Here is a 19,478-nt window from a genome sequence, read left to right on the forward strand (position 1 = left end):
TGTGACTCTTCTTCAGGGAGGATCCTTCACTTTTGCTCCACCCAACTGTCCCCCCATTTTCAACAGCATAAAACCCTTCACCTTCCTAACCTGTTCAGTTCCGAAGAGTCATAATGGACTGCAAATCTGATGACTTTTTTCAGTACTTACTGTTTTATTTCTAATCTAATTTCACTGGTCACTTTTAAAACATACTGACAAAAAGGAATTGTGATTATTGAACAATCTCTAAAAGTAACCAGTCAACATGAAGCTGGTTGCAGCAGGCCAGTCACATATTTCATTTCAGGAGCATTTTTTGGGCCAATTTTATGAATATTTTCCTCAGTAGTACTGTTCTAATATCAACAGATTTGATCAGCTAGAGCCGCAGCATTCATCTTACTTAATGAGAAGCTGGGTCAGAAAATCATACGGCATAGAAGGAGACTATTCAGCCCATTGTGTCCATGCTGGCTCTTTGAAGGTAACACAATCAGACGCAGAGGTCAATGAGTGCAACTAGCAACTCTCCCAAATTAACTGGAAATGGGACACGATGACCTCTGCACCCAACCCCTGCACCATCTTCTGACCTGTTGTATTTGCAAAGTTTTACATTGGGAGTACTTAGTTGTAAAATTTATCCCAATGTGTGCAGTTGTGAGCAACATTTCTGCAAAACAACATCAATGAATTAGAGAAAGTTCAGAAAATGGCAACTAGGACAATTTCTAGTAATGTAATAAAGGCAGACGAGAAAACAGAACTTGTTTTCATTAGAAAAGCAATTGAAAGAAAATGTTATTGAAAAGTTTTAAATGCTGAGAGGCATCAGAACATAATTGTAAACAGATGAATTAACTTGAGCTTTGTCGCACAACTCAAGGACATCAGCCAGAATCAATATCCCCTTAGCAAGAGGTAAATAAGGGGACATGTTTTTACCATCTGAGTCATCAACTTCTGAAATAGGGCACAAGGTAAAGCAGCTCACATTTCATCAATGATCTGCTTTGAAAAAGAGCTGGATAAATATAAACTTAGGAACAGGTAGAAAGCTGGGGGCATAAATACAGATAATTGAACATTCTTCAGGACATGATGGATCCTGATCTACTGGGTCCAACAAACCGTCATTCCAAAAAGTTAACTAGTCAAAAATGAATAAAGTAGGATGGAAAGTGAACAAATATTTTAGTTTTTTGTACAACTTACTATTATGGTGGAAGAAGAAACTTTGTAGAACTATTCCTCAGGGATTAAAGGAAGCTAATTTGCATCTGCAAATACAAGGCAGTTCCAAATAAAAGCCCCTAAGAACCTTACGTGTTTCAATAAGGTCGCCTCTCATTCTTCTAAACTCCAATGAGTACAGGCCTAACCTACTCAACCTCTCCTCATAAGAAGATTCCTCCATACCCAGAATCGACCTTCTGACTAATACAAATTTCCTTCAATTCCTCATTCTCCCAAGTCTCTTGGCTCTCCAGTTCTGGGAGATTTCTTGTATCTTCATCCGTGAAGACAGACACAAAGTAATCATTTAGCTTCTCTGCCATTTTTCTGTTCGCTATTATAAATTCTCCTGATTCTGCCTGTAATGGACCCACATTTGTCTCAGCCAAACATTTTCTTCTTACGTACCTATAGAAGCTTTTGAAGTCCAAAAACTCTGTTTTTTGTTAGCTTACATTCAAATTCTATTCTCCCTTTATCAGTTTCTTGGTCTTCCTTTGCTCTGTTCTAAAACATTCCCAATCCTGCAGTTAACTACTGTTTCTGGCAAATTTTTAGGTTTTTTCTTTTAATCTTATACAATCCTTAATTTCCTTTGTTAGCCAGGGTTGACTGACTTTTCTTTTTGGGTTTTTGTGCCTTAAAGGAATGTATAATTGCTGTAAACTATGTAATAATTCTTTAAAGACTATCCATTGCCTATGTACCATCATACCTTTTAATGTATTTTTCCAATCTACCTCAGCCAATTTGCCCCTCATACCTTCATAAGTTCCTGGCTTCAGATTGAAATACCTCACTTTTAAACATAAAGTAAAATTCTATCATATTATGGTCACTAATTTCTAAAGGTTCTTTTACAACAAGATTATCCATTAGACCTTTATCGTTACATAATACCAGATCTAAAATAGCCTGCTCTCTAGTCAGTTCCTCAACATACTGCTCTAGAAAACAATCCCTTACACACTCCAGAAACGCATCTTCCACTGCATCAGTACTCATTAGGTTTACCCAGTATATACACAGATTAAAGTCACCCATGCTACATACTTCTCTAATCTCCTGATTAATGCCATGCCCCACACTACTACTATTGTTCGGTGACCTATAAACAACTCCTACTACTGCCCCTTGTTGTTTCTTAGCTGCACCCACATTTTGTCCTTCCGAACTGTTGAAGGGTCATGAGCACTCGAAACGTCAACTCTTTTCTTCTCCACCGATGCTGCCGGACCTGCTGAGTTTTTCCGGTAATTCTGTTTTTGTTTTGGATTTCCAGCATTCGCAGTTTTTTGTTTTTATGCTTCTGGATAATTTATTTCCAGAATTGATCATTTTCAAGTCAAAAAATATTGTAGAGAAAATAAACAACAATTGAATGAATCCATATTTCGAAACCTCAATTCCCCAATAGTCAATCTTCTCCTTATTAAAAGTACGCCCTCACTCCCAGTTCACAGAGTTCAGCTTTAACCTTAAAAATCCTCTCCCCTTCACCAGTATATTATTGTGCTGTTGGGTTGAAGTAGTTTCAATAACTCCCAAACACTCCCAGCTGCAAACATTAACTTTATTATAACATATTTACAGTAACATTTCCTTATACTAACTTCTTTCCAGGCTGCTTTCTCCAAGTTCTCAGGTCACATGAGTATATGTCACTTCCTTCTATGACATCACAGGCTATTACAGTTAATTCTTTGTGGGTCTTACTCTAACATATTCCATTATACTACATCTCCCCCCAAATTTTTGTTTAGACTTCAACGTTCTCTGATGTTCCTGGTAACCCAATGCTTTAGTCTCCCAGACATTCTGAACATTTCAGTGCTTTGAAATATATGTTGTTTTTCTTTCTCTCTCCATCTTCTCTTCTTGTTCTCTCTTCTCTCTCCTACCTCTGCTTTATTCTCTTATACCAAGAAGAGTTGTGGTGCCTTCACTAACCTACTGTGCTTCACTTTCCTCTTGTTTGTAGGGAATAAGGCCTTCTCATTCATCTCAAAAACAAAAATAGCTGGAAAAGCTCAGCAAGTCTGACAGCACCTGCGGAGAGGAATACAGTTAACGTTTCGAGTCCATATGACTCTTCATCTGAAGTGTTCTAAATAATTCCGTAAACACTTGAAACTCTATGTTCACAAATTGTGGACCGTTATCTGATTTCACAATATGAGGGAACCCACTGACTGCAAAAATTTCTTTCAATGACATCATCACTGCTTCTGAAATGTGACCATGTAACTGTTTCACTTCAGTCCACCTCGAGCCGTAATCTATTATTATGAACATTTTCCCTCTATGCTCAAATAAATCTAGTCCTAGGTGTTCCTGTGGCCTTGTAGGGAAAGGAGATGACATTAGTGATGCTTTTGATTCCTGCCTGTGAACTGTACATGTGATATATCTGGATATCATTTTTTCCAATGACTTTGAGAGACCCTGCTACCAACCTGAATACTGTGATCTGGCTCTGTGTTTGATAATACCGAAATGACCTTGATGTAGGCATAATTTCTCTTTAATTTTTTGTAAGTTCAGTAGTCTAGTTAAAAGGTTGGTAAGGTAGCTGACTCAGCTGACTGTGCGACAATTAACTGTCAATCACCTGAAGCCTGATTAGGGCCTGAATAGGGGTTAATTACTATTTGAAGCTTAACTAGTGGTGAGTCAAGTCAGCTCTATTTAAGAAAGGGACTATCTAGAAGCATGCACATGAACAGGAGAGCGAGCACATCCTGAGTGGGGCACAGCCAGAGTGGTTATTTGGAATTTGGTGCAAAGTGGGAATTCGGTGCATAGGGGACAAGGCGCTCTTTGCATTCTTTCCTTGCTATCCAACTTCTTAAATCTTCAGAGTGTGCCGCAACAGTAGAGGCTACAAGGGAAAGGAATCACTGGTAAGTACTGGGTAAGGTATTTACTACTATAATTGCTTATAGTTTAAGGTCTTTTTGTGGTTTGCAGTTTGTATGCTCTACAGTAACGAGGATCAGGAAAGAAGGGCCCTAGAGTAATTGACTTAAAAGGTTTAATTTAAAGGGATATGTCATGGCAGGAGCGCTCAAAGCAGTGGTGTGCTCCTCGTGCTCCATGTGGGAAGCCGGAGACATTTCCAGTGCCCGGGGCCAGCATGTGTGCAGGAAGTGTGCCCAGCTGCAGCTCCTGGAAGCTCAGGTTTCAGAGCTGGAACGATGGCTGCAGACACTGTGGAGCATCCGTGAGTCTGAGAGCATTGTGGATAGCACATTTAGAGAGGTGGTCACACCGCAGATGAAGGGACTTGAGGAAGAAAGGGAATGGGTGACCACCAGGCAGTCCAAGAGAAACAGGCAAGTAGTTCAGGAGTCCGCCGAGGTCCCGCTCGCAAATCGGTCTTCTGTTTTGGAGGCTGATAAGGGCGCTGGTTCCTCCAGAGAGTGCGGACAGAGCCAAGGTTCTGGCACCATAAGCAGCCTGTCTGTACAGGAGGGGAGGAAGGGAGGAAGAGCAATAGTAATAGGGGATTCTATAGTCAGGGGAACAGATAGGTGCTACTGTGGCCGTCAATGTGACTCCAGGATGGTATGGTTCCTCCCCGGTGCCAGGGTCCGGGATGTCACTGAACGGCTGCAGAGCATCCTGAAGGGATAAGGCAGAGATCAAGGTACATGTTGGTGCCAATGACATAGGTAGAAAGAGGGATGAAGTCTTGCATCAAGAATTCAGGGAGTTAGGCAGTAGACTAAAAAGCAAGAACTCTCAGGTTGTAATCTCTAGATTACTCCCAGTGCCACAAGCTAGCGAGCTCAGAAATAGGAGAAAAGCACAGATGAATATGTAGCTTAAGAGTTGGTGCAGGAGGGAGAGTTTTAGATTCCTGGATCACTGGGACCATTTCTGGGGAAGGCGGGACCTGTACAAGCAGGATGGTCTACATCTGAACCAGAGCGGGACTAACATCCTTATGGACGGGTTTGCTAGTGCTGTTGGGAGCAGTTTAAACTAATTCGGCAGGGGGAGGGGACACAGAATTTTAGCAGAATAGGGACACATCATAATACAGCAAAACAATCAAGTCAGAGGGAGTCCAGCTGCAATAAGCTTCAAGGAAGCAAGGTAAGGCCTCTACTTTAATGCCAGGAGTATTACAGGTAAAACGGATGAGTTAAGGGTGAGGATTGACATGTGGAATTGTGATATATTAGCCACATGAGATGTGGTTGAGGGAAGGGCAAGATTGCCAGCTCAACATTGCGGGATATAGAATCTTCAGGCAAAACAGGGGAGGGGGTAAAAGAGGAGGAGGCGTTGCATTATTAGTTAAGGAGTCCGTTACTGCAGTAAGGAGAGATGATATCTTGGAGGGGGCATCAAATGAAGCTTTGTGGGTAAAGCTTAGGAATAAAAAAGGAGCCATCACATTATTAGGTGTTTATTATGGACCCCCAGATAGTCAGCGGGAAATTGAGGAATAAATATGTGCACAATTTGAGGAGATGTGTAAAAACAATAACAATAGGGCAATTATATTAGGTGATTTCAACTTTCCCAACACTAATTGGGATAGACATAGTGCTAAGGACTTCGATGGAGTGAACTTTTTAGGTCAATATATAGAGGGTCCAACAAGGGACGGTGCATTGCTGGACCTAATTCTGGGGAATGAAGCCGGACAGGCGGCTGAGGTGGTGGTGGACGAGCATTTTAGTGATAGTGACCAAAACATGGTACAGTTTAAGTTTGTTATGGACAAAGAAAAAGACAAGTTGCAAAAAAATGTTTTGGATTGGGGGAGAGTGGATTGTAGTAAAATAAGGCAGGATCTGGCCAAGGTAGACTGGGAACAGTTACTTGTGGGGAAATCTACAGAAGAACAGTGGGGGGCATTCAAAAAGGAAATGGAGAGGGTACAGGCTCAACATGTTCCCTCCAGGGTGATAGGAAGGAGTAACAAGCCCAGAGAACCATGGATGACCAGAGATATTCAGGGTATGATGAGAAGGAAAAGAGAGGCTTTTAGCAAATACAAGGGAAAAAAATCAGCAGAGGCATTAGTGGAGTACAGACAGTGCAGGGTGGAGCTTAAGAAAGCAATTAGGGGAGCAAAGAGGGGATATGAGAAAGCTCTGGCTGCTAAAAGTAGGGAAAATCCCAAGATATTCTATAAGTATATCAATGGGAAGATGATAACCAGGGAAAGAGTAGAGTCCAAAAGGGACCAAGGGGGCAATCTATGGGTGGAGCCAGAGGACATCGCTGGAGTGCTGAATGAATACTTCACGTCCGTCTTCACCCAAGAGAATGTGGATGAAGGTATCGAACTTGGGGAGAGAGACTGAGAGGTTCTTAAGCGAATTGATATAGGTAGTGACAAGGTATTGGAAGTGTTGGCAGGCTCAAAAGTGGACAAATCTCCAGGTCCAGATGATTTGTGTCCCAGACTGCTGAGGGAGGCAAGGGAGATTGCAGGGGCTCTGACCCAAATTTTTAATTCCTCTCTGGCCACGGGGGAGGTGCCAGAGGACTGGAGAACAGCTAATGTGGTTCTGCTATTTAAGAAGGGTTGGAGAGATAAGCCAAAGAAGTACAGACTAGTGGGTCTCATGTCAGTGGTGGGGAAACTATTGGAGAAATTTCTGAAGGAGGGAATCTATCTCCACTTGGAGAGGCAAGGTTTGATCAGGGATAGTCAGCATGGCTTTGGCAGACGGAGGTCATGCCTAACAAATTTGATTGAAATTTTTGAGGAGGTGACCAGGTATGTAGATGAGGGTAGTGCAGTTGATGTAGTTTATATGGATTTTAGCAAAGCCTTTGACAAGGTCCCACATGGGAGACTTATAAAGAAGACAAATGCACATGGGAAACAGGGTAATTTGATAAGGTGGATTCAAAATTAGCTTAGCTGTAGGAGACAGAGGGTGATGACAGAAGGCTGCTTTAGTGACTGGAAGCCAGTGTCCAGTGGCATACCACAGGGATCTGTGCTAGGTCCCCTATTATTTGTCATTTATATAAACGAAATAGATGACTATGTGGGGGGTAGGTTTAGTAAGTTTGGGGATGACACAAAGATTGGCCGGGTGGTTAACAGTGAGATTGATTGTCTTGGACTACAGGATGGTCAAATGGGCAGATAAGTGTCAGATGGAATTTAACCCTGAAAAGTGTGAGGTGATACACTTTGGAAGGAGTAATTTGACAAGGAAGTATTCAATGAACGGCATGACACTAGGAAGTTCTGAGGAACAAAAGGACGTGTGTGTCCATAGATCTCTGAAGGCATGTTAGTGGGGTGGTGAAAAAGGTATATGGGACACTTGCCTTTATCAATCGAGGCATAGATTACAAAAATAGAGAGGTCATGTTGGAGTTGTCTTGAACCTTGGTGAGGCCACAGCTGGAGTACTGTGTGCAGTTCTGGTCGGCACATTATAGAAAGGATGTGATTGCACTGGAGGGGGTGCAGAGGAGATTCACCAGGATGTTCCTGGGATGAAACATTTAAATTATGAAGAGAGGTTGGATAGACTTGGGTTGTTTCCTTTGGAGCAGAGAAGACTGAGGGGCGATCAAGGTGTACAAGATTATGAGGGGCATGGACAGAGTGGATAGGGAGCAGCTGTTCTCCTTAGTTGAAGGGTCAGTCACAAGGGGGCATAAGTTCAAGGTGAGGGGCAGGAGGTTTAGGGGGAATGTGAGGAAAAACTTGTTTACCCAGAGGGTGGTGGTGGTCTGGAATGCGCTGCCTGGGAGGGTGGTAGAGGCGGGTTGCCTCACATCCTTTAAAAAGTATCTGGATGAGCACTTGGCACATCATAACATTCAAGGCTATGGGCCAGGTGCTGGTAAATGGGGTTAGGTAAGTAGGTCAGGTGTTTCTCACGTGTCGGTGCAGACTCGATGGGCCGAAGGGCCTCTTCTGCACTGTGATTCTGTGATTGTAAGGTCTCAATGCTCTTGGGATAACTAGTCTATCGTCGTATACCAGTGAATCATCAATCACTCTCTGATGTGCTCTCTGTTCGAAATATGGTCTCAAGATAGGACTGTGGTCTATATGTTAGCCATCTTCAAATACAAAATTCTCTGATCTGCTTACATTCCTGATCTGATTTTTGAGCCTCTTTGATTTCACTCAATCTTTGTGTAGTTGCTGGTAACCGTCATTATGCTGTCATTATAGCAAACTCCTCGACTTCTTTCACAAAATCAATGTCACATTTTTCACTAATACAGCCAATCCTTTGTGTGACTTAGTACAGCATATTTCATTATACTAAACACAGTACCATTCCTCCCCTCCAATACAGGGTTCAAAATACATGGGGGCAGCAAGCAAACATGCTTTTGAAATGACACAAGTAGCCTGCAAGTAGGGGGACCCGATGGGTGAAGAGTAGAGGGGGAAGGGGCTGGGGGCTAAGTAGGGTAGAGTGAGTGTGTCTGTGTGAGTGAGTGTGTGAGTGAGTGTGAGACAGCAAGATAGCGAGTGAGCAAGAAAGTGAGTGAGCCTGTGAATGAGCGAGAGTAGTTTTAGTGTGTGTGTGAGAAAGAGAGAGGGGGAGGAAGAGAGAGATACACTGAGGATGGAGAGGGTATGGGGGGAGGAGATGACCTCTCAGGGAGAGAGACGCAGAAAGAGTAGGGAAGAGAGAGAGAGGGAGATATTACATCCAGGTGAGGAGAGATGAAATGGCTCCCCTCTTTCCCCTCTCCTCATTTGACTGCAACAGGTTTTTTTGGTTTGAAAAGGATATACTTGCTAATTCAGTGAGTACTTAATTATTTATGCACTGTGATCATAAAAGAACCAATCGGACAGGTTTTCTTGAATTTGACAAAGAGGTAGGAGGGATAGGTTGGCCAAATTAGAATCCTTAAAAAAATGTAGAAGTGTGTGGTTTGGTGACTCGGCTGACTTGAATTCAATGGTCTCGGTGATTCTGATTTAAAGATGTCGATGACTGAGTTTTTGTTCTTTGTCTGCTTTTACGAAATCTGCAGCAGGGATGTCCCTGAATGATCACAGTCAGCAAACAGGAATTGAAGCTGACCATGTGGGTTGGAGAAATAAAGGAGGCAGGAGAGACCCCACTTCTCCATTGGCTGCTTGTTCTCAGTTCTGCTGAGAAAACATGCGCTTAAAATATACAAAGAGTTGGCTTGTCATGTGACCTTCCTTCTCCAACTGCTAGGTGAATTGAAAAATAGACATTGTCCATGTATCCCAAAGCTGACTTGATTAGCTCATGGCTGGAAGCTAACTTAGCTAGAGTCCCATTGTCCAAGTGATAATTGAATGCCTCAGATGATTGCCATAGATGCCTTGTTCATAAGACATGAGACTTGAGTCCTTCACACTCCCCGGAAGTCATTGTCTTTGATCGTTTTTGCAGACGGACTGACTCTACTCCGATGAATTGAAAAGTGGAACATGTAGGATTGCACATTGGGGTTAGCCATCTTGGGCTGAGTTTAAATCACCTTAGGCTCCATTTTTTTAAAGTCTGTTTTTAAAAGTTCCATTCAGGTTTCCAGCCAGTGGATTAAAAATGATTATTTGATATAAAGCACATCATGACATCTGGGAACAGATTTTGTGGGTGGGAACGAGAAATAAAGTTGCAGCATTAGGTATGCAGCCATATTGGGAATTAACAGTGGAAAGGTATCAAAAAATTGCGTGGCAGTGGTTTAACAACCAGATTCTTTGAGTGAAAAACTAGCTTTTATATTATTGGTGCCATTTGATCAAGCCGGTGAATAAAACATGTATAGATTTGCATTTGTTTGGATGACCAAAGTAGGCGAATACTGAGACAGGCAGATCTATAGGATTTTCCTGGACAAATGGATGAGACGGCACAAACTGTGTAGTTTTGGGATCAACATGTTGAGACAAAAGGGAGAAATTCACAACCATGATGTCTAGTATGAAGAAATACAAAGAAATATTTGAAAAAATGGGACTGTTTTGTTGGAACAGAGAAGATTAAATGGTGGTTCAAATTATGAAAAGATGGAACTGCAGGCAGAAACAGACTATTTCTAGTGAGTGGGTGAGTCTAGAACAAGAGAAAATTAATACAAAATTAAATGTACAAGATTTAGGACAAAGAGAGCAAGAGAAACCTTTTTCTATAGCGGGTTGTGAGAGACTGCGAAATACATCATTAGAGTTAGTGATTGTGCAACGGTTTATGAACAGGTTAGATAATGAAGGAGAGGACAAGAAGGGGTATGGCAACAGTGCAGACACATGATTAGGACCATTGGTAGCGTGGAGATAAATGACTGGTTGGGCTGAACCACCTGTTTCTGTTTTGTAATTGTGTAATTCTATCAAGGCAAACAGCCCAGAAACAAATAAAATTGTGTTTTCTGCATTTTTTTAAACACTGATTCAAGATTCAATTTGCCCACAAAACTCATTCCCCAGGTGGAAATTGAGAGATTTGGCCAATTGGAGAAGGACCTTCAAATTTTCATTAGGCACTATCAGGCCCCTGTTAAGTTTCTTCATATCAATTTTACTACTTGTGGCGAGCGTACACCATTGACACTATTAAATGGTTCTGCATACTTTTTTAAAGCCATTTTCAGTCATTTTTAATCAGTTCATAGATGGAGAGATTTTTTTGGTAACTGTTTCTTTCTTCACAGATGCTGCCAGACCTGCTGAGTTTATCAGGCACTTTCTGTTTTTATTTCAGATTCTCAATAATTTGCTTTTATTTTATTGATTATTTTTGGTGACAAATTCATTTTCAGCTAAATTAACAAAACTGCATCCAGTTAACTCTCAAATACACCAATGAATACTTCATTTAAAAAAAAAACTTATATTACCCTGCCAGATAGTGCCAGTTATGAAGGATTTACGTTCATGAAAATGTTAACATGTATAGCAAAAACTTAGGTAAACTGTCACTGCGCAACCTCAAGTAAATTTTTGGAGCGTTAAAACTTTGCGTTGATCTCATTAATTTCACAGCCCAAATTTTTTTGAGAATTAAAAGGTGAAATTTTCAAGAAAATATCTTAAGATTAATCCATCAACAAGATCATAAAGTATAAGTGAGCCGTACAAATGAAAAACTGTGACAGACAATGTTAAAAAGTACAATAAAACTTTTGGATGTAGAGTCGTGCCTTGGTTTCATGTGTAATTACAATTGTAATGAGGCACCAAGAACTTGAGACTCTGGTTTCTCTTCAGATCGTATAAATCTTTCGCCTTTTACTAAAGATTTCTGTGGAGAGGAGCATTTTGAGTTTAAATTAATTTTTTGTTGCGCTGCTTTGTGGCTTGGCCTAAATAGCCAAGTGGTTATGGTACTGGGCTTGTAACCCCAAGATCAAGAGTTCAAATCTCACAATGGCAAACTATGAAACAATGTAACTTCATCTGAAACTGATGGAACCATGTTTGTACTTGAAAGAGCTATATGGCACTCTGAGTAATATCCAATTTGAACTCAGCAGGTCTGATAGCATCTGCAGAGAGGAGTACAGTTAATGTTTCAAGTCCGTATGACTCTTCATCGGAACTATTAAATGGTTCTGTTTACTTTTTTAAAGCCATTTTCAGTCATTTTTAATCGGTTCACTCATAGGTGGAGTGATTTTTTTGGTAACTGTTTCTTTCTTCACAGGTGCTGCCAGACCTGCTGAGTTTACCCAGCACTTGCTGTTTTTATTTCAGATTCTCAGTAATTTGCTTTTGTTTTATTGATTATTTTTGGTGACAAATTCACTTTCTTAATAAAAGTCAAACGGACTCCAAACGCTAACTGTATGCCTCTCCGCAGATGCTGTCAGACCTGCTGCGTTTTTTCCAGCTATTTTCGTTTTTGTTTCAGATTTCCAGCATCCGCAGCATTTTGCTTTTATCCAATGTGAACTGTTGTGGAATGCAATGTTACATTTTTATGAATAAAGTTTATCTTTGGGGGGGAAAAAAATGTACCTTGGTTCCATGATAAAAATCATCCACGGCTTGAAACCCCATGAAAGGGAACTGCATATGAGTGTGGGTGTCGATGCCCCCTGGCAGGAGCAGTTTGTCGGTGGCATCAATCACTCTCCCGCATTTTGGGATCGGCAGGTTGATGCCCACAGCCTGGATCAGCCCATCTTCAATATAAACATCAGCAAGAAACGAGCTGTCCTCATTCACCACCTTCCCACCCCGAATCAGGATACCACTGCCAGCGCTCATTGTCACTTCAATCCGCAGGGACTGACTGGCGGGCCGTGCTACACTTGAACCTGCTTCACTGACTCGGTCCCATCTGTCAAATACCACATCGGCGAGTGTATAATTAACAGGTAATTATCGACCGCGCATGCGCATTCCCCGTGCCGCGTCCGTATTTGCATACGTGCGCACCACCTACATCAGCGTTGCCCCTGCACAAATGCGCGCGCTGACTGACAATCCGTATACTTACAATCGTACCTCAGCACGCATGTCTGAGCGCGCATGCTCATTGCGCATGCGCCGTTTCCAATGTGCGCTTCATGTCGGACCATGTGCCTGCATCATTTTGTGCTCCAGTGCGCACGCGCGGTCAATTTGCTTCATTGCGCTTGTGCATTTCGCACGTCGCGTTGCATATGCGCCCTCGCTAAAGAAGAAAACGACTGAGCGGGAGTGGATATCAACTGCGAACTTTACAATGTGTTTTTACTTAAATTTTCATTACTCTCATTTTGTTTTCTTTCTTTGTCAATTTTGTGCCCTCATACTTGCATGGTTTATTCAAATTTAAGACCTTAGTTTCAGGCTTAACTAAATTACACTCTAACTCATAAAGGGGGCCCATTACATTATGATCACTCTTCCCCAGAGGTTCCTTTACTATAAGATTAATAATTAACCCCTTTTCTTTGTACAATATCAGATCTATAATAGCTTAATCCCTATTTGGTTCCTTGAAGAAGTGATTTAGAAAGCAATCTTGGCCCTTCAAAGGAGTGCTGCAAATGTAGTTTGTTCAGTGTATATGAAGATGATTACTGGATTATTTTCCCGGTTTACAGTCTTCCCAACACTACAACTACCATTAGGAAGACTGTATATACTACTCCCAGCTATGTTTTCTGCCCATGTTGTTTCTCAGCTCCACCCAAACTTAATGATCCTCTGAGCTAGAAGTCCTTCAATGATCTTTATCCCATTCTTTATTATCAGGGTTACACCACATCCACTTTTCCATTTTGCCACTGTCTTCTAAAGGTCATGTGTCCACATATCCTTAATAATTATTCAATCAAATCCAGCGCTAGAGTACGGGACAACTGCTCAGGTCTGGATAGGAACTTGCAGTGGGAGGGGGAGGACCCAGTTGCTGTAGTCCATGCAGGTACCAACAACATAGACAGGACAAAGGAGGAGGTTCTGCATAGTCAGTATGAGGACCTAGGCACCAAATTAAGAAGCAGAACCTCAAAGGCCATAATCTCTGGATTATTACCTGATCCACATGCAAATTGGCATAGGACAAATCAGATTAGAGAAATTAATGTGTGGCTCAAAGACTGGTGTGGGAGATTTGGGTTTCAGTTCATGGGGCACCAGCATCAGTACTGGGGAAAGTGGGATCTGTACAGTTGGGACGGTCTACACCTGAACCGTGCTGTGACCGGTGCCCTTGCAAGCCACATAATTAGGGAAGTAGAGACGGTGTTAAACTAAATAGAGGGGGCCATGGATCAAATTTGGAAAGGTATGGTAAATCAAAGAGCAGAGACAAGGCAAAAGAAAAAGGTATTATTACGGGAAGTGAAAAACAGACCATGACAGGAAGGGATAAAGAGTACTAATCTAACAGTAAATCAACAGATGAAACTAAAGGTTATAAAAAGGAAAAAACTGAAAGCTCTGTATCTGAATGCACATAGCATTCGAAACAAAACAGATGAACTGAGAGTGCACATAGAAATAAATAATTACAACTTGATAGCTATTACTGAGCCATGGCTGCAGGAAGACATGGATTGGGACCTGAATATTGAAGGGTACAGGATATTAAAAAAAAACAGGAAGCGAGGAAAAGTTGGAGGGGTGGCTCTGTTAGTTAATGATGGTATTAGCACAAGAAAGAGGGATGACCTAAGCTCAGGAAACCAAGATATGGAAAAGGTTTGGGTAGTGATGAGAACTGGTAAAAGCAAGAAGTCACTTGTAGGAATTGGATACAGGCCCCCTGAGAGTAACCACATGGTAGGGTTGAGCATAAAGGAAGAAATAATTGAAGCTTGTCAGAAAAACACAGCGATAATCATAGGAGATCTTAATTTACATGTATACTGGAAAAGTCAGATGATCAAAGATAGCCAAGATGAGCAGTACATTGAGCGTTTGCAGCAGAGCTTCTTAGAACAGCATGTTCTGGAACCAGCCAGAGAGCTGGACCTGGTATTGTGCAATGAGATGGGAGTAATTTTGATCTCATAGTGAAGGCAGGTAGCAGTGACCATAATGTGATTGAATTTTACATTCAGTTTGACGAAGGAGGAGTGGGTGTGAGGCTAAGTTTTTAAACTTAAATAAGGGGCAATTGACAGCATGAAAGCTGAGCTGGCTAAAGTGAATTGGCAAATTAGGTTAAGGGATAGGTCAATAGGGATGCAGTGGCTAATATTTAAGGGGATATTTCAGAAAGCACAGAATAGATACATCCCAATGAGTACGAAAATGTCCAAGGGATGGACACACCATCCATGGTTAACTAGAAAGGTTAAAGATAGTATCAAACTTACAGAAAAAGCATTACCATTGTGCAAAGACAGGTGGCAGGTCAGAAGATTGGACAGAATATAAGGAATAACTAAAAGACTAATAAGGAGGGACAAAATAAAGTGTGTGTGAAAGCTAGCCGGAAATATAAAAACAGAAAGAAAGAGGTTTTATAAATATTTTTAAAAGTAGCGTTAACAAGGTGAGCATTGGTCCTATAGAAAGTGAGTCTGGAGAATTGATAATGGAATACAAGGAGATGGCAGATGAATTAAACAGGTATTTTGCGTCAGTTTTCACTATTGAGAATGTAACGAGTTGGGACCTCAACTGTTTATAATTTATTTAAATGACTTGGATGAAGGGCTTGAATGGACGGTTGCCAAATTTGCTAATGACACAAACATAGGTAGGAAAGTAAGTTGCGAAAAGGACATTAGGAGGCGACAAAAAGATATAGGTAGATTAAGCGAATAAAAGAGAAACATATTATCTAAATGGTGAGAGATTGCAGAGCTCTGAGGTGCAGCGAGATCTGGGTGTCCTAGTGCATGAATCACAAAAGGCTAGTCTGTAAGTACAAGCTAATAGAATGTTATAATTTATTGCAAGGGGAAGTAAATACAAAAGTAGGGAGGTTGTGCATCAGTTGTACAGAGCACTAGTTAGACCACATTTAGAGTAATGTGAACAGTATTAGTCACCTTATTTGAGGAAGGATGTTAATGCATTGGAAGCAGTTCAGATAAGGTTTACCAGACTAATACCTGGAATGGGTAGATTGTCTTATGAGGAAAGGTTGGACAGACTACGCTTGTATGCACTGGAGTTTAGAAGTGTAAGAGATGACTTGATTGAAACAAATAAGATCCTCAGGGGTCTTGACAGAGTGAATGTGGAAAGGATGTTTTCTGTTGTGAGAGAATCTAGAGCTAGGGTGTCTCTATTTAAAAATAAGGGGTCACCCATCTAAAACAGAGTTGAGGCAAAATATTTTCACTTAGAGGGTCATGAATCTTTGGAACTCTTTTCCTGAAAAGGTGATGGAAGCAGAGTCTTTGAATATTTTTAGGGCGAGGTGGATAGATTCTTGGTAAGCAAAAGAGTGATAGGTTATTGTGGATAGGAAGGATACAGATTTCAGGTTACTTATTAAATGGTGGAGCAGGCTCAAGGGGCTGAATGGCCTACTGCTCCTTGTTTGTATGTTCATTTATTTCTACCTGTGCTATTAATTCATCTAGGGCAGGATCTTCCGGTTGGCGAGCGGGGGCGGGGCCCTCTCGCCAATGCATAAAATGAAGCAGGATGATGTAGGGTGGAACTCCCGACGTCACCCCGCGTCATTTCCATTTTCAGGCTGATAGGGGTGCAACCCAATCAGCTGCGTGCCCGCCGACCTGTCAACGACCTATTGAGGCCACTGAAAAAGTAATTACCATCATCAATGGACCTGCCTGTCTAACCTTAAGGTTGGCAGGCAGACCAGGAGCCCTGGCAGGCTTCAGAAAAAGCATGAAACCTCATCCACGGGCGGGATGAGGTTTCTTGAGGGTATTTACATGAGGGGACGTCAGGGAAATCTTGCTATCATTTGTTTAACAATTTTTAATTTGCAGCCGATCTCCCTGAAGCAGCACTTAGCCTCAGAGAGATCAGTACACTCTTTCGAGCACATGTGCGATAGAGCGCACTCTCAACTGAGGGAATTCCCCACCTGCCTGCACAGGGAGCACATAGCACTTCCAAGTGGACGTCACGCTGGGCGGGCCAATTCCATAAAAGGGCGGTGCACCTTCAAGTGGGGGTGCCGATCGTAGGCGTGCCTGCCTGTGCCCGCTCCTGCACTAAGCCCCCCCCCCCCCCCGGACGGGGAAAATTTTTTCCTCTAATGTTTTTGAGGGATTGCCATGTGCGCTTGATTTGGGCCCAAAAAGATCACTGTGATGGAATAAACTAAAGCAAAAACCAACAACACTAAAGAATTAGTATTAATTCTCAAATATTTATTAATGTTATAACATTACAAACTAAATACATTTCATCCAACACAATATAAATATATATCATAACAAATTAACCACAGAATTTCATATAGAAATCCTTCAAAATCAGGCGAATCATAATCTGAAACACCAAACAATTCATCCCAATAACCTGGTTGTATAATATATGGATCTTCCTCACCTTCATCACCATTATTGGTAGTACCAGTAACTTCGGTGCCATCATTCCACAAGTAATTGTCCTCAGTACTGTCAAGCGCATTCAATATTCCACATTTAAAAAATTTAATTTTGACAATATTGGGATAAAGTTCATTCCACAAGTCTATGACTCATTGACACTATGTTGCTAGTGAGGGTGCTCACATATTTCAGCCCTTAGTGAATGTCATTTTACCTTCCAACATCCAGTTGTTGCACATCTCTTGGATACTGTCCTTGAGAGGTTTATTTATACACACATTCAAGGGTTGAACAGCACTCATAAGATGGCTGGAAATAACTGCCATGTCATTGTTGGTTGATCTCATATTACGGATTACATTGTCAACAAGATGGGATTTGAAGATGTCCCAGATGAGCAAACTTTTATTCTTTGCATAGTCCTGGTCTCAAATTCCACACCTCTTTGATCAATTTCTTGATCATGATTTCTTCACCTTCACCCATCCATCCTTTATTACGGATGTGGATGACAACACCTCTCGGAGAACTTTTGTCTTGAATAGCACCACTGGCTTAAGTTTTGTGCCATCCATCATACAAGATGGAACCACTGTGAACTGTGTCTTCTCATGGCTGATCATCTATACAAGGATGTTTTATTCACACACTTGCTAACATCCTTGTTTGCTGGCATGTCGAAGTTCATCCAAGTTTCAACTATTTTTCCAATACAGGCCAATTGATACGCATTCTTCTAGACATCAGATGACAACTTTGATGATTTTATTGTCAAGTTCAAGGTGGTAGATGCTGTGAAATTACCATTTTCTGATAGAATACTAAATCGGGTCTTTTCACGAATCTTGTTTACCACTTGGCACTGCCCTTGAATTCTGGAATACCATTTTTCTTTACTTCTCTGAGGTTATAGAGTCAGCTGACTCTGCAGGTGATAATATGACCATTTTGTCGATCCTTGTTTAATCAATTTTGCATTTTTTTCTCCGGGTGAAGCCATCTTCTCAGTCTTCCTTTGCGGTTGCATTTATTCTTCAGAATCTTTTCTAGTTAATTGGATACCTTTCTCCACCCTAACTATTTTCTCAGAAACATCAAACTCTCTTGCTGCTGCACAATTATTAGACTTCTCAGCGAATGCTAAAACTTTCATTTTAAATTGATCTGCATACTTCTCATCCTTCTCAGTGGCAATCTGATACATCACCTAGTACATATTAGCATTGTCAATTGGCTGGGGGATTGCTGCTAGAATTGGCGCAGGGAAAATCTGAAGATTCCCTTGTATACCTTTAAATTAATGAACCATAGCAATTACTGTAAGTAGCTAATAATCACAATACAGTTTGAACCCTGAAAAACTAATGCAACTTTCACACGAGTTAAATGAAAAATCCTATTTTTTAGGTGAAAATTCTGGTGTTGACTTTCACACGAGTAAATGTGATGTTTATTCTCCACACCTAATATGATGCTTTAAAGGCGATTCACTTGTTTTCCATAGAAGTTTGTATGAACAACTTCCCCCTCTAGTAAATTTGCTTAAGTAGTTAATTTTGTTAAGCCTAGTTTTTACTTTGCTCCAAGTCATATTTCTGCTGTCCTTTTCAAGTCTAGCAACCAAATTGAATATAGTACTCCAAATGAAGTTTGACCAATATGTGTATAAAGGCTGAGTATAACCTTTGTAGAATTATATTCCAATTTGGCGGCTGTTCATTTCAACATATTTTAAAATTGCAAATCCACATTGTCTCAACATTCAAAGTGATGAATCAAGATAATTTACTATGAGGTATAGGTTTACAGTAGATCACATGGAAGTGCTGTTAAATCAAATTACCTAGCACTTAGTAATTTAAATTTATTTCCCTTTTATAAAATTTGGCAATTTGTTATTCACTATGTCCCAATACAATGCATTGAAGTGCTGATGTACAGTATTTTAACCTCGTTTTTCCACTTATGAAAACATATTGAAATACATTTCTAAAGTGAATCAAGTCTATATAAAACAATGAGCATTAACCTTTACTCCATAGCACTGGCTATAAGATATAAATAATTGACAGTTGTACCCACATTCCCTCTAGAAGATTCTTTAGCTGATGGTCCGCAGGAACTATGAAGAAAGGGGAATTGCTGAGCCAAGGACCAAAAGAACCCCGCCACCCCCCTTCTCCACCACTCACATCCAATCACAGCACATTCTGATCAAACTATGATTGAGATCAACAGTGGTCGCAAAGGCACACCAGAAGCAACTATGGTTCCTGGTTAGAATGAATGCCTGATGGCAATGGTGGGTAAGATTTTTTTTTACAAAGAACCAGAAATGG

The 19,478-nt window shown here is 41.0% G+C and overlaps 1 protein-coding gene and 1 non-coding gene across 2 annotated transcripts in view; one reads left to right on the forward strand and one right to left on the reverse strand.

The window, feature by feature from the left end:
• dpys (dihydropyrimidinase) overlaps window positions 1-12,427 on the reverse strand; it is a 118,325-nt gene extending 105,898 nt beyond the window's left edge. Inside the window, exon 1 of the mRNA XM_041189985.1 lies at window positions 12,176-12,427. Within this exon, the coding sequence (XP_041045919.1) occupies window positions 12,176-12,427 (252 nt within the window). The remainder of the gene's footprint in view (window positions 1-12,175) is intronic.
• On the forward strand, window positions 11,406-11,517 carry LOC121279495. The gene has a single exon (XR_005943423.1). It is a non-coding gene; the product is annotated as a U5 spliceosomal RNA (small nuclear RNA).
• Window positions 12,428-19,478: the final 7,051 nt, after the last annotated feature.

The sequence above is a fragment of the Carcharodon carcharias genome, chromosome 6 (assembly GCF_017639515.1).
Source record: "Carcharodon carcharias isolate sCarCar2 chromosome 6, sCarCar2.pri, whole genome shotgun sequence".
NCBI classification, from domain to species: domain Eukaryota; kingdom Metazoa; phylum Chordata; class Chondrichthyes; order Lamniformes; family Lamnidae; genus Carcharodon; species Carcharodon carcharias.